This window comes from Eubalaena glacialis, chromosome 4 (assembly GCF_028564815.1).
Source record: "Eubalaena glacialis isolate mEubGla1 chromosome 4, mEubGla1.1.hap2.+ XY, whole genome shotgun sequence".
Lineage (NCBI taxonomy): Eukaryota > Metazoa > Chordata > Mammalia > Artiodactyla > Balaenidae > Eubalaena > Eubalaena glacialis.
Window position 1 is genome coordinate 125399077 of NC_083719.1, and position 16027 is coordinate 125415103.

The 16027-nt window shown below is 36.2% G+C and overlaps 1 protein-coding gene across 1 annotated transcript in view; it reads left to right on the plus strand.

The window, feature by feature from the left end:
* The first annotated feature begins 1197 nt into the window (after positions 1–1197).
* The window catches only part of SPINK6 (serine peptidase inhibitor Kazal type 6), a 40615-nt gene continuing 25785 nt past the window's right edge, over positions 1198–16027 (plus strand). The window contains exon 1 of the mRNA XM_061188982.1: positions 1198–1393. Within this exon, the coding sequence (XP_061044965.1) occupies positions 1198–1393 (196 nt within the window). The remainder of the gene's footprint in view (positions 1394–16027) is intronic.

The following is a 16027-nucleotide window of genomic DNA, read 5'->3' on the forward strand; positions in this document are numbered from 1 at the left end:
AGCAGAAGACCTCAAACACCTGAAAGGACAAGAAAGATCTCCATGTAACCAAGTAGGATGAATGGGGAAAAAAAAGAGGAAGCAGGACAAGACCTGCACCCCTGGGAGGGAGCTGAAAAAGAGGAAAGGTCCCCGCACCCTGGGAAACTCCCTCACCTGTGGGGAGATCAGCTGGGACAGAAAGAGAGCTTCAGAGGCTCAGAGAAGAGCATAATAAACAGTTTGTGGCAGGCAGAACAGAGAGAGACCTATACAGACGGTCATGCCACCACCCTGTGTGCCCCAGCCTGAGACATGCGTTTGCTGGTATGGGTTGGGACTGGGTGCTGAAACTTGGGGTTTAGAGGACAGACCCAGTGAGAGGACTGCGGTTGGCTGCACAGAGACAGCCTGAAGGGGCTGGAGTGTGATATGGTCTCATCTGGGAGTCTTCGTGGAAGAAGCCCAGGCCTGCCATAGAAGCAAAGTGCCATTGCAAAGTGGCATGCAAAAGGAGGGGGTGGGGCCACCTTAGCAGCCTCTTTATCCACACGCCAGCCCCCACCTCCAAAGGCTCCAGGAGAGCATGCCCCAGCCACTGTCTTAGGGGTTCACCCCTCAGCAGACTCCGCTCCCCAGCTGCTACCTCGGCGGGCTCTTGCACCCCAACTGCCACCTTGGCGGGCTCCAGGAACAATTGCCAATGGGTTGCCCACATGCAGAGGCAGGGCTGAAACCAGAACTAAGCCCCAGGGGCTGCACAACTTAGGAAGCAAGGCTAAAATGTCTCCCTGCTGCTGCGCAAGCCTCAGAGTTACACCTCCACCACTGGCTTTCTAAATTCAGCACCTGCAAGACATCCGAGTGGACAATGGGTGCTCCTGTGGCCAAGATGGACCTGGCCTTAGCAGCTGTAGGCCACAGTGGGCCCAGGTGCATGACTACAGCAGTCTTGGGACCTGACTTCAATGGATCTGTGCTGGTGGCCTTGTGAAAACAATGCCTGAGGGACACCGGGGCTGAATGTTGACATTCCCACGGTTGAGGTAGGGCCAAGGGCAGTGCCAACAACAGTGTATTTTGTGAGCTTGCACAATGGGTGACAGGTGAAAAAACAGAACGCACTCCCTGGTGAACAGCTCTGGCAGAGGAATACTCAGTAGCTCCTTTCCCAGTGGGAGCACCCCAATCCCACCTACCTCCCAACACAGCTCAAAAATGCAGCTCAGAAATGGATCTGGGGCCCTCTACTACAACAACGAGGGAACAGACCCAGCCCCTGACAGGGCAGTGACAACCACAGCGCAAAGAGGAGGTCCTGCTCAATATCCAGTGCAGGCTCTGGTCACAACACCAGTCACACCTCCTATCAAGGGAAATAACATCCAGCATATACTGAGGAAAGAGGCAACAGGTATCCACACTAAAAACAGCCCTAGCAACAAAATATATTAAATCCACACAGGCTAAACAGGAACGCGCCCACATAAAAATAGCCCTCCAAGACCATACTAGATAATGGTTTCTCCCAAGCTCATACAGCCAGAGAAATATAAGTAAAATGAAGAAGCAGAGAAACCACTCCCAATTAAAAGATCAAGAGAATTCCCCTGAAAGAACAATCAATGAAACAGACCACTTTAGTCTAACAGACACTGAAGTCAAACAGGAGATAATGAAAATACTGAAGGAATTAAGAAGGACTGTTGATAGAAATGCAGATTACTATAAAAAGAAACTAGAAACTATAAAAAGGAACCAAGAAAAATTAGAGAACTCATTTGCAGAGATGAAAGCTGAGCTAAAGGCAATGAATACCAGACTGAATAATGCAGAAGAACAAATAAATGACCTGCAAGATAGAACAATGGAGAAATCACCCAATCAGAATAGGAGACAGAAAGCCAAATGAAAAAAAATGAAAGCAATAGAAGAGACCTATGGGATAATATAAAGCATGCCAATCTACACAGACTAGGGATCCCAGAAGGAGAAGAAAGAGAAAAGGGGATTGAAAATGTATTTGAGGAAATTATGGCTGAAAACTTCCCAAACCTAAAGGAGGAAACAGATATCCAGGTACAGGAAGCACAGAGGGTCTCAAACAAGATAAACCCAAACAGCACTACACCAAGACATACTATAATAACAATGGCAAAAGCTAACAAAGAGAGGATTCTGAAGGCAACAAGAGAAAAACAAAGAGCTAATTAAAGGAAACCCCCAGAGGACTATCAGCTGATTTCTCTACAGAAATGTTGCAGGCCAGAAGGGAGTGGCAAGAAATATTCAAGGTCCTGAAAGGGAAAAATCCACAACCTAGGATACTCTACCCAGGAAGTTAGAATAGAACTAAATAATAGTTATTATTTAGAATAGAAAGAGAGATAAAGAATTTCCCAAACAAGCAAAACCTAAAAGAATACAACAATACTAAACCTATCCTAAAGGAAATATTGAAAGGTCTTCTCAAAATAGAAAAGAAGAATCTATAGGACAGACAAAATCATAATTGGAAGGTATATCACTCAACTAAGCCAGTACACAGATTTTTTTAAAAAATCAAAAAATTTCTATGAAAGCAATGATAACCACAATGAACAGCAAAAGGATGAACATCAAGATATAAAAGAGGACATCAAAATCATAAAATGTGGGGAAGAGAGTAAGAAAATGTAGATTTTTTTCCCCAGAATGTGTTTGAGGCTATATAACTACCAGTCTAAAGCAAGCAGACATAGGAAGAGATTAATATATTCGAAAAACAGGGTAACCACAGATCAAAAACATACAGTAGAGTCACAAAAACCGAAAAGAAAACACAAGCATAATACAAAAGAAAATCATCAAACCACAAAAGAAAAAACAGAAAGAAATAGAAAGGGACAAAGAAAAAAATATAAAATCAATGGGAAAATGAGGTTTAAAATGGCAATAAATACATGTCTATTAATAATGACCTTAAATGTCAATGGATTAAATGCTCCAATCAAAAGACACAGAGTAGCATACTGGATTAAAAAACAAAACAAAACCAAGATCTTACAATACGCTGCCTACAAGAGACTCACTTTAGGGCAAAGGAAACACATAGATTGAAAGTAAGGGCATGGAAAAAGATATTTCATACAAACTGAAATGAGAGGAAAGCAGGGTCACAATACTCATACCAGAAAAAATAGACTTTAAAACAAAGGCTATAAAGATAAAGAAGGACACTATATAATGATAAAAGGATCAATACAAGGAGAGGATATAACACTCATCACCACTTATGCACCCAAATACATAAAACAAATACTAACAGACATAAAGGGAGAAACTGATGGGAATACAATAATAGTAGGAGACTTAACCCCCCCACTCACATCAATGGACAGATCTTGGAGACAGAAAATCAATAAGGCAACAGAGATTCTAAATGATACAATAGAAGAGTCAGACTTAATTGATATTTTCAGGACATTATACCCCAAAAAAGAAGACTACACATTCTTTTCAAGTGCACATGGAACATTCTCTAGGACTGACCACATACTAGGGCACAAAACAAACCTCAACAAATTTAAGAGTATAGAAATTATTTCAGCATCTTTTCCAACCAGAATGGCATGAAACTAGAAATCAGCCACAGAAAAAGAAATGATAAACAATTACATGGAGAATGAATGATACGCTTCTGAAAAAACCAATGGGTCAATGAGGAAATCAAAGAAGAAATTAAAAAATACCTTGAGGCAAATGACAATGAAAACACAGCCACACAAAATCTATGGGGAATTCCCCAGTGGTCTAGTGGTTAGGACTCAGCACTTTCACTGCCACGGCCCAGGTTCAATCCCTGGTCAGGGAACTAAGATCCCACAAGCCATACAGGATGCAGCAAAAAGCAGTTCTTAGAGGGAAGTTCACAGCGATACAGGTCTTCTTTAAGAAACAAGAAAAATCTCAAATAAACAACCTAACCTACCACCTAAAAGAATTAGGAAAAGAACAACAAACAAAATCTAAAGTCAGCAAAAGGAAGGAGATAATAAAGATTTAAAAAAATAGAAAAAAATCAATAAAACCAATAGCTGCTTCTTTTAAAGGGCAAACAAAATTGACAAACCTCTAGCCAGGCTCACCAGGAAGAAAACAGAAGACCCAAATAAACAAAATAAGAAATGAAAGAAGAGAAATCACAACCAATACTGCAGAAATATCAAAAAAAACATAATACTATGAACAATTATGTGCCAACGAATTCAACAACCTGGAAGAAATGGACAACTTTCTAGAAACACACAGTCCACCAAACTGAATCAAGAAGAAACAGATAACTAGAACAGACCAATCACTAGAAGCAAAAAAGAATCTGTAATAAAAAACAAAAACAAGAATCCCTACAAACAAAAGTTCAGGGCCAGATGGCTTCACAGGCAAGTTCTACCAAACATATAAAGAATAACTTATACCAATCCTTCTTAAACTCTTCCAAAAGACTGAAGAGGAAGGAACACTGCCAAAGACATTCTATGAAGCCACCATCACCCTGATACTAAAACCAGACAAAGACACTACCAAAAAAGAAAATTATAGGCCAATATCTTTGATGAATATAGATGCAAAAGTTCTCAACAAAATATTAGCAGATTGAATCCAACAACAAATTAAAAAGATCATACACCACAACCAAGTTGGATTCATCCCAGGGTCATAAAGATGGTTCAACATATGCAAATCAATCAATGTGATAAACCACATCAACAAAAGAAAAGACAAAAATCACATGCTCATCTCAATAGATGCAGAAAAAGCATTTGATAAAATTCAACATCCATTCATGATAAAAACTCTTACCAAAGTGGGTACCGAGGGAACATATCTCAACATAATAAAAGCTAATTATGATAAACCCACAGCCAATATAATACTCAACAGTGAAAAGCTGAAAGCCTTCCTGCTAAACTCTGAAAAAAGACAAGAATGCCCACTCTCGCCACTTCTCTTCAGCATTGTACTGGAAATCCTAGCCACAGCAACCAGACAAGAAAAAGAAATAAAAGGTATTCAAATTGGTAGGGAAGAGGTAAAACTGTCACTATATGCAGATGACATGATACTATATATAGAAAACCCTAAATACTCTACACAAAAACTATTAGAACTGATAAACAAATTCAGCAAAGAAGCAGGATACAAGATTAATATACAGAAATTGGTTGCATTTCTTTACACTAACAGTGAAATATCAGAAAATAAATGTAAACAAACAATCCCTTTTAAAATCGCATCCAAAAAAATAAAATATTTAGGAATAAACTTCACCAAGGAGGTAAAAGATTTATATGCTGAGAACTACAAAACATTAATAAAGTACACTGACGATGACTCAAAGAAATGGAAAGATATGCCATGCTCTTGGATTGAAAGAATTAATATTATAAAATGCCCATGCTACCCAAAACAATCAACAGATTTAATGTGATCCCTATCAAATTATCCATGACATTTTTCACAGAACTAGAACAAATAATCCTAAAGTTTATACAGAACCATAAAAGACCCAGAATTTCCAAAGCAATCTTTAGGAAAAAAAACAAAGTAGGAGGCATAACCCTCCCAGACTTCAGACAATATTACAAAGCTCCAGTAATCAAAACAGCATGGTAATGGCAGAAAAACAGACATATGGATCAATGGAACAGAATAGAAAGCCCAGAAATAAACCCACACACCTATGAACAATCTTCAACAAAGGAAGCAAGAATATACAATGGGAAAAAGACAGTCTCTTCAGCAAGTGGTGTTAGGAAAGTTGGACAGCCACATGTAAATCAATGAAATTAGAACACTCCCTCACACCACACACAAAAATAACCTCAAAGTAGTTTAAAGACCTAAATGTAAGACATGACACCATAAAACTCCTGGAAGAGAACATAAGCAAAACATTCTCTGACATAAATCGTAGCAATCTGTTCTTAGGCCAGTCTCCCAAGGCAATAGAAGTGAAAACAAAAATAAACAAATGGGACATAATCAAACTTATAAGATTTGCACAGCAAAGGAAATCATAAACAAAACGAAAAGACAACCTATGGATAGGGAGAAAATATTTGCAAATGATGCAACTGACAAGGGATTAATTTCCAAAATATACAAACAGCTCATACAACTCAATAACAAAAAACAAACAACCCAGTCAAAAAATGGGCAGAAGACCTAAATAGACATTTCTCCAAAGAAGACACACAGATGGCAATAGGCGCATGAAAAGATGCTCAACATCGCTAATTATTACAGAAATGCAAATCAAAACTACAATAAGGTACTACCTCACATAGGTCAGAATGGCCATCATTAAAAAGTCTACAAATAATAAATGTTGGAGAAGGTATGGAGAAAAGGGCACCCTCCTACCTGTTGGTGGGAATGTACACTGGTGCAGCCACTATGGAAAACAGTATGGAGGTTCCTCAATAAACTAGAGTTATCATATGATCCAGCAATCCCACTCCTGGGCATATACCCAGACAAAACTATAATTCAAAAAGATACATGAACCCCTATGTTCACAGCAGCACTGTTTACAATAGCCAAGACATGCAAACAACCTAAATGTCTATCAACAGATGAATGGATAAAGAAGATGTGGTGTATATATATGTGTGTGTGTATGTGTGTGCACACACACACACATACACACACACACACACACTGGAATATTAGCCATAAAAAAAGAATGAAATAAGGCCATTTGCAGCAACATGGATGGACCTAGACATTATCATACTAAGAGAAGTCAGAAAGAGAAAAACAAGTACCATATGATATCACTTATATGTGGAATCTAAAATACAATACAAATGAACATACCTACGATACAAAAACAGACCCACAGACACAGAGAACAGACCTGTGGTTGCCAAGGAGGAAGGGGGGCGATGGTAGGAGGATGGATTGGGATTTGGGGATTAGCAGATGCAAATTACTATCTATAGGATGGATAAACAACAAGGCCCTACTGTACTGCACAGGGAACTATATTCAGTATCTTGGGATAATCCATAATGGTAAAGAATATGAAAAATATATATATATGTATAACTGAATCATTTTGCTGTACAGCAGAAATTAACACAACATTGTATATCAACTATACTTCAATAAAATTAAAAATAAAATAAAATGGTGATAATAATAGCATATACTGGATTTTGAGGAGAAATGAAGGTCCAAAAAGTTTAAATAGGGATGTCCAGGCAAGTAACAAATGGGGGCAAAATCTTAGGTAGAAACAAGAGGGTCCTCTTTCATTGCCTACTTATTAATGCCCATTTCTGAACCCAGTTAAGGGAGAAAGCTTGAGATGGAGAGAGATGTCAGCAATTTCTGATGTTACTTTTCTTTTTTTCTTCTTCCCAGGAAGGTGAGAGCTCCTAAAATAGTCCATGCTGAGCTCTTATTCGGGTTTCACATTAGATGAGAGTTGAGAAATATTTCTAACTAATGAACGAAACATTACTCTTACAATTCTATGGGCTTATTTTTTTCCCTACTGATTAGATCCTTTTTACCTGAAGGAAATCAATTCAAAGAGTCAGAATTGAGAAAACTGTTAACCATATATTTTCCAAACAAAAATTAGGAGTTAGTTGGAGTGTGGGTCTGTGTAGGCAGCCAAAGAGGTTCATTGTTATTTGAGACAGCATGCAAAAAATAAGACAACCTACATTGCAGTTAGTTTTCTTCAATTTAAATTTTAAATCTGTATTTTAATGTAATTTTGCTTTGAAATAATAATATATACTCTTCAAGAAGAATTTTAAAATACAGAAAAGTAAATTTTAATTAAATAATAAAATTAACCAAGCTCTAACATTTGTAATTTGGCATAATGAAAAGGCTTATAACATGAAAAAAATAAATAAAATAAAACTAAGCAAAACATTAAAACTAAGACACACTGTCATTAATATTAGATGAAAATCTTTCCTGAACTCTTCCTGTTCCCCTCTCTCTCTTAATGACTAAGTATATAGATTTAGTGCAATGGAAATGATATCATAAAAACAGGAACATGCTACTTTTGAAATGAGAATTTGCTGAATACAACGTCCATATGCAAAAAGAAGAAGAAATCAGGGACTTCCCTGGTGGCGCAGTGGTTAAGAATATGCCTGCCAACGCAGGGAACATGGTTCGATCCCTGATCCGGGAAGATCCCACATGCCATGGAGCAACTAAGCCCGTGTGCCACAACTACTGAGCCTGCGCTCTAGAGCCCACGAGCCACAACTACTGAGCCCGTGAGCCACAACTACTGAAGCCCGTACACCTAGAGCCCGTGCTCCGCAACAAGAGAAGCCACCTCAACGAGAAGCCCACACACCGCAACGAAGAGTAGCCCCCGCTCGCCACAACTAGAGAAAGCCTGTGTGCAGCAACGAAGACCCAATGCAGCCAAAAATAAATAAATAAATAAATTTATAAATAAAGAAGAAATTATAATTTAAATGTGTGTAATAAATAGAAGATGAAACATTTAAAAGATATTTCCCAGAAAATCAAAAATAACAAATGTATAAGGAAAAACTCTAATAAAAAGCGTGTATCATATCTACTCTGAATATTATAAAACTTTCATGAAATATTTTGTTTTAAACTCTAAATAAATGGAAGTATATACCCATTCATCAATTAAACAATTCAATATTATAAACAGGTACATTCACTCTAAATTGTTTTGTAGATTCAATATAATCTTACTCAAATAGGTAGCAGGGGTTTTTTTTGAGAATAACAATTTGATTTTCAAATTTATATGAAAATGTAATAGGAATAAAGAGCAGACAATATAATCTTGAAGAAAAACAAAGATGAAGGACTTACACTACCAGACAACAAGACTTATCCTCAAGCAATAATAATAAAGAAAATATATTGGTGCAAAGATAGACAAAGAGACCATTGGGATGGAATTTAGAGTCCAGAAACAGACCCATACATATATGATCATTTGATTAACGACAAAAGACACTGCAAAATTATGCAAGAGAACATCCTTTCATATACCCATGGGATATACACGTTGGAGAAAATGAATACTGACTCATCTTAATTTGAATTGATACTTAAAAAACCAATTCTAAAAATCTTTTGAAGGGAAATATGTCTTCATGAACTTAGTGTAGGCAAATATTATTTAAACTGGCAAAAAAAAAGCACTAAGTCTAAATAAAAATACGGTGAACCATGCAATATTAAAATTAAGAATGTCAATTCATCAAAATACACCATTAGTAGAGTAAAAGGTAAACCACCAACCAGGAGAAAATGTTTCCAATACATATATCCAACAAGTGGCTCATATTAGAACTATGTGGTGTCTAAGTTTTAAGATTAAATAGAGAGGTCAGCTAGAAAGAATATACTCACTGCTGGAAGAATTAGGCTCCCTCTGCTTTCTCTCCTTTTTTTAAATTGACATGAGCAGTAATATATCTTAAGCACACAGAAAGAATAGCTTAGTGATTCATTTATTCCCCCATTTTGGTGTGGAACTTTGGAGTTTAACTTCCCATCAGAGATGACTAAATCTAATTTTTAAATTCATTTCTTTCAACCTTTATTTCATGGTGTCTCTCTTCATTCTTTCCCTCACCTATCCAACCTATCAGAAGAGGAAAACAATAAAACTGCCCTCTTCCAAATCTTCAATCAGTCTTATCTGTGAAAAATTTGCAGAATTTTGTAATCTCATTATTTCTGCATCTGAGGTTAAATTTCAGGTTAGGAGTTAAGCTTTGACATACCAGACATCTTTTTCTTTCCTTATTTTCAAATTTTGCAATGTACTTTACAACCTGGTCCCCATGTATTTTTTTTGGATGCTGATGGAAAATTTTGACACACTTTTCATTTTTGTGGTTCATTTGTTTAAATTTAGAAGAAGTCAATTCTATGACCTGATTTCACTCTGCCACTGTGCTTTGGTTATCAATTGCTGGATAGCAAATACTCCAAAACTGAGTGACTTAAAACAATAACAATAATTTGTTATTTTCACAATTTGGGGGATTGACCAATTAATTCTGCTTCACGTGGGGTCAGCTGGAGTACTGGTGTGGCTGGAAGCTTCAAAATAACCTCATTCACAAAGCTGCAGTTGGTACCGCCTGATAACATGGAGCTCAGCCATAACCATCACCTGGGAGCATCTGTTCTATTCAGCTTCTCTGCCATAAATAATATTAATTCAATTTTAACATATTTTTTTCTGGCTGGAGAGACTTTCCTGAACCCTGAGCTTTTCATCTACACTCTTCTTGAAAAATGGGCAATTCTTTTAGTTAACTTCTCCCTTCCTTAATCTTAGTGACAGCTAGAAGAACCACATGGCAGACAAAGCAGACTTCAGAATAAGAAATATTACCAGGGATAAACAGGCACATTACATAATGATAAAGGAGGCAATTATAGATGTGTGTTCACCTAATAACAATCCTAGATGTGTGTTCATCTAAAATCAGATTATCAAAATATATTAAGCAAAAATCAATAGGACTCTACGAAAGAATTTTAAAAATTAACAAATATAATTGGAGATGTCAACACTTCTCTGTCATTGATAGAACAAGTGGATGGAAAATCATTAAGAGTATAGAAGACCTGAACAACACAACCAGACAAATTGTTGTAATTGATATGCATAGAGCACTTCACCAAACAACAGCAGATTACATAATTTTTTTCAATTGCACATAAACATTCACCAAGATAGACCATATCATGAGATATAAAACTAATCTTAAAAACTTCACAGAATAGAAATCACACAATGTATGTTCTCTAGAAGAAATTAAATTAGAATTCTACAACTGAAAAATATCTCAAAAATCCCCAATTATTTTAAAGTTAACACATGGTTTCTAAATAACCCATGAGTTATAAAGATTCAAGCAGTTTTTAACAGAATGAAATATGAACACAATCTATCAAAATTTGTGGGTTGCGTCTAAAGTAGTTCTTAGAGGGAAATGCATAGCATTTAATGGTGTAAGTAAAGAAACGTATTAATCGGTAATCTAAGTTTTCCATTTAAAGAAACAGGAAACAGAAAAGTAAATACAATCTAAAGCAAGTAGAAGGAAGGAAATAACAAAGATAAGGGCAGAAATCAGTGAAATTGAAAGAAGGAAAACCGCAGATAAAAATCAGTGAAACAAAAAGCCATTTATTTTAAAATGGTTGCCAAAAAGGGGGGTTGGGGCAGGAAGGGAGTAAAAATAACCAGTATCAGAAACAGTGGAGGAAACTCACTGATACTAGTTGGATAATAAGAAAATATGATGAATGCACTCCATGTACATGAATTGAAGTGCTTAGATGAAATAGACAATGTATTGAAAGTCACAAATTATTAAACTCACTCAAGAAGAAACAAATAATGTGAACAGTTCTATCTAGTTAAAAATTTTTTCAATAAAGACACTTCCAGGGCCAGATGGATCAAAGATTAATTCTACTAAACATTTAATGAAGATTTAATCCAAATCTACACACTCTCTTCCACAAAACAGAAGAGGACGGACCACTTTCTAACTCATTTTATGAGGCCAGCATTACCCAGACATCAAAGTCAAAGATAAGAAAAAAATCAATATATAGAAAATTTCCATAAAATATTAGCAAATCAAATTTAGCAATATGTATTTCTGGATAAAACAAAATCAAAACAAAAACTCTCTGCCAAGTAGATATGGAATGGAATTTCCTTAACCAGATAAAGGGCATCTGTGAAAAATCTGGATCCACCATTATACTTAATTATGAGAAACCTAATGTTTTCCCCCTAAAAACAGAAAGAAAACAAGGGTTTCGGCTCTCAACACTTCTACTCAATATTGTATTGGAGGTTCTAGTCAGTACAATAAGGCAAGAAACAGCCAAAAAAAGGGAAAGAAAAGAAAAAGCATCCAGATAGGAAAGTAATTAATAAAATTGTCTTTATTTGCAGACTACTTGATCATCTATATAGGAAGTATGATGGAATCTACAAAGCAACCTATTAGAACTAGTAAGTTTAGCAAGGGTGGAGGGTGTAAGAACAAAATACAAAATAAATTCTATTCCTATATACTAAGAGGAAATAATCAGCAATTTAAATGAAAAATAATACCATTTCTAACAGCATCAAAAATATGAACTATTAGGAAATATGTGATGAAAGCTGTGCATGTCCTGTACATTGAAAAAATAATTTGCTGAGATAAATATAAAAGTCCCAGAAAAGTCAAAACAACATTGAAAAGAGCAAAGTTTGAAAGCTAACTGGTTTTAAGAATTATTATAAAGTTACAGTAATCAAGACAGTGTGGTATTAGAGTCAGAATAGACAAATAGATAAAAGGAAAAGAATAGAGAATCCAGAAATAGAGCCATACACTTATAGATAACTAATTTTTACAAAGATGCAAAGACAATTCAGTGGAGAATGATAATCTTCAACAATGGCGCTAGAATGATTGGATGTATTTAAGCAAAAACAATGAACTTCAATCCACAGCTTACATCACATACAAACGCTAATTCAAAATGGATCCTAGAAGTAAAATATAAAACTATAAAAAGTTTAGAAGAAAATATTTTGTGACCTTAGGTTAGCCAAAAGTCTAAGATATGACACCAAAAGCATTATCTATAAAATAACTATTTGTAACACAGACTTCATCAAAATTAAAATCTTCTTTTTAAAAACACTTAAGGAAGAAAGATGAGACAAACTAGAGAAAGTATCAATCTTTACAAAGCACATATCTGATGAAAGAATGGAATTTAGCTCATATAAAACTATCAAAACTTAATAAAAAGAAAACTAACAACCAAATATAAATGTGCAGAAGATCTGAATGGACATGTCAAAGCATATATACGGATGGCAAATAAGCCAACCAAAAATGTATATTTGGAAATCAAAGGGATGGATCTAAAACATTATGATAATGTGAAAGAAGCCAGACAAAAAGAGTACATCCCGTATGATTCCATTTATGTCAATTCTTTTAAAAAATTGCAGGGGAATTCCCTGGTGGTCCAGTGGTTAAGACTTCACTTTCCAACGCAGGGGGTGCAGGTTCGACCCCTGGTCAGGGAGGTAAGATCCCACATGCCTCGTGGCCAAAAAACCAAAACATAAAACAGAAGCAATATTGTAACAAATTCAATAAAGACTTTTAAAATGGTCCACATCAAAAAAAATCTTAAAAAATAAATAAAATAAATTTTTAAATTGCAAACTGATCTATAGCCACAGAAAGCATATCAATGGTTATCTGGAGACATGAAGAAACTTTTGGGATGATGTTGAATATGTTTATTATCTTTTTTTTTTGGTCGCATTGGGTCTTCATTGCTGTGTGCAGGCTTTCTCTAGTTGTGGCAAGCGGGGGCTACTCTTCATTGTGGTGTGCGGGCTTCTCATTGCGGGGACTTGTTGTGGAGCACAGGCTCTAGGCGCATGGGCTTCAGCAGTTGTGGCCTGCGGGCTTCAGTAGTTGTGGCACGTGGGCTCAGTAGTTGTGGTTCACGAGCTCTAGAGCACAGGCTCAGTAGTTGTGGCACACAGGTTTAGTTGCTCTGCGGCATGTGGGATCTTCCTGGACCAGGGCTTGAACCCGTGTCCCCTGCATTGGCAGGCAGATTCTTAACCACTGCACCACCAGGGAAGCCCCTATGTTTATTATCTTGATGCTTGATTTTATGAGTGTATACAAATGTCAAAATATCAAATTGCACACTTTAAATGTGTGTGGTTTATTACAGGTCAATTTTACCTCAATAAAACATTTAAGAAAATAATTAAAAGACCACCCCTTCTCATCATGCAGATCAAAAACACAATGAGATATAAACTTACACCTATTCATCATGTTATGATGGCTATTATAAAAAATAATGATAACAAGTGTTGGTGAAGATATGGAGAAATGGGAACCCTTGTACACTGTTGGTGGGAATGTAAATTGGTACAGCCATTATTGAAAAATGTACTGAAGTTCCTCAAAAAACCAAAAATAGAACTACCATATGACCCATCAGTCCCTCTTCTGAATGTATACCCAAAGGAAATGAAATCAGTACCTCAAAGAGATATCTGCACCTACCATATTCATTGCAGCATTATTCAGAGTGGTCAAGATACGGAAACCATCTAAGTGTCCACTGACAGATGAGTGGATAAAGAAATTGTGGAATATATATATACAATGGAATATCATTCAGCCTTAAAAAAAAAGAAGAAAATCCTGTCATTTGCAACCACATGAATGAACCTGGAGGACATTATGCTAAGCGAAATAACCCGACACAGAAAGACAGATACTGTATGATCCCACTTACATATGAAATCTAAAGAAGTCAAATACAAAGAAGCAGAGAGTAAAAAGGTACTTACCAGGGGTAGGGAGGTGAAAAAAATGGAAAGATGCTGGTCAAAGTGTACAACATTGCAATTATATAGGATGAGTAAGTCTAGAGATCTAAGTAGAGCATGATGTCTATAGTTAATAATACCATACTGAATACGAAATTTGCTAAGAGAATAGATTTCAGGTGTTCTCATTTTTTAAAAATGTTAACTATGTGCTAATTAATTGTGTTAATTAGCTTGACTATAGTAATTCATTTTGCTCTATCTATATGTATATCAAATCATAATGTTGTACACATTAAATGAAATTTTTGTTAAAAAGTAAAAGACCAACCCCTTCATCTATGCACACTATCTCCTCTACTGTTGTTTTCTCAAAGATGTTGTTTCAGCAGTTATATCAATGTGCTGAATTTTCAATGTACTCTTTCTTCTGGACTTTTTCCAGTAGCTTATATACTTCCTGCTATTTCTCCCATTAAAAAAAATTTTATATATATATATATATAGCCCATGTATAAAAGAAAATAAATAATTCCGGATTCCACATCTTCTTTGATTTTTCTTTATTAACTTCTTCCTATTAGACCAAAATACCTCTAACAGGCAGGCTACATACACTGACTCCAGTTTATTCCCTTCTATTTTCCCTAAAGTCTACTCTAATCAAGTTCTATCCATGACGACAGCAAAACTGTTATCATCAAGACAACAGATGCATCCATGTTGCAAAAGCCAATGGTCTTAATCCTCATTTCATTTTACATACCAACAGCATTTCACACAAGAAAATACTTCTTTCTCTATAAAACATGTTTTCTCCCCTATTAGGCTTCCAAGACAACTTCCTCTTGGACACTCCATCTCAGTCTCTGCAAGTTCCTATTCATCAGCTGATCACAAAACACCAGAATGCTGCAGTGTTTCAGCCTTTGGACTGATTCTGGATTTTACTTACAGTTATTCTCTTAGTGATCTCTAGTCTCTATCTAGATTTCTTTCTCCAATCTATACTTCTTTTCCAAAATCTAGATTCTTGTGCACAACAGCCCAACCCTCATTTTTATTTGAATGTCTAATGAGAATCTCTAACTTATTCTGTCCCAAACTGAGCTCCTAACATTTTTCCCCCTACAATTGTTTCTTTCTTACTGCTCCCCAACTCATAAAACGGCAACTCCAGTTTTTCCAGTTGCTAAGCCAAATCTTTGACTATACTCTTTTTCTCACACCCAACATGTGACCCATCAGCAAATTCTTTTGGCTCTATCTTCAAAATATGCCCTAAAGCTAACCACTCTTCATCACCTCCATTGCTAATCCTCAGTGCAGCCACTGCCTTGTTTCACTTGAACTATTACAATAATCTTCTAATTACCATCCTTGCTTCCTCTCTTTCAGTATGCATTCAACATTATACATCAACACAACACATTCAGCCAGAATAATTCTGTCTAAATAGAATTTTTATCATGCCACTTCTTTCATCATAAATATCTAATAACCAGGTTAGTTATTTGATGAAGGCCCCATACTCCTACCTGGGAGCAATTCTCTGTTGTTTTTTATTTTGTCCCCCGGTCCCTTGGTTATTCCCTCTGAATCACCTCCCCTCCCCTGGAGAACCCCCCC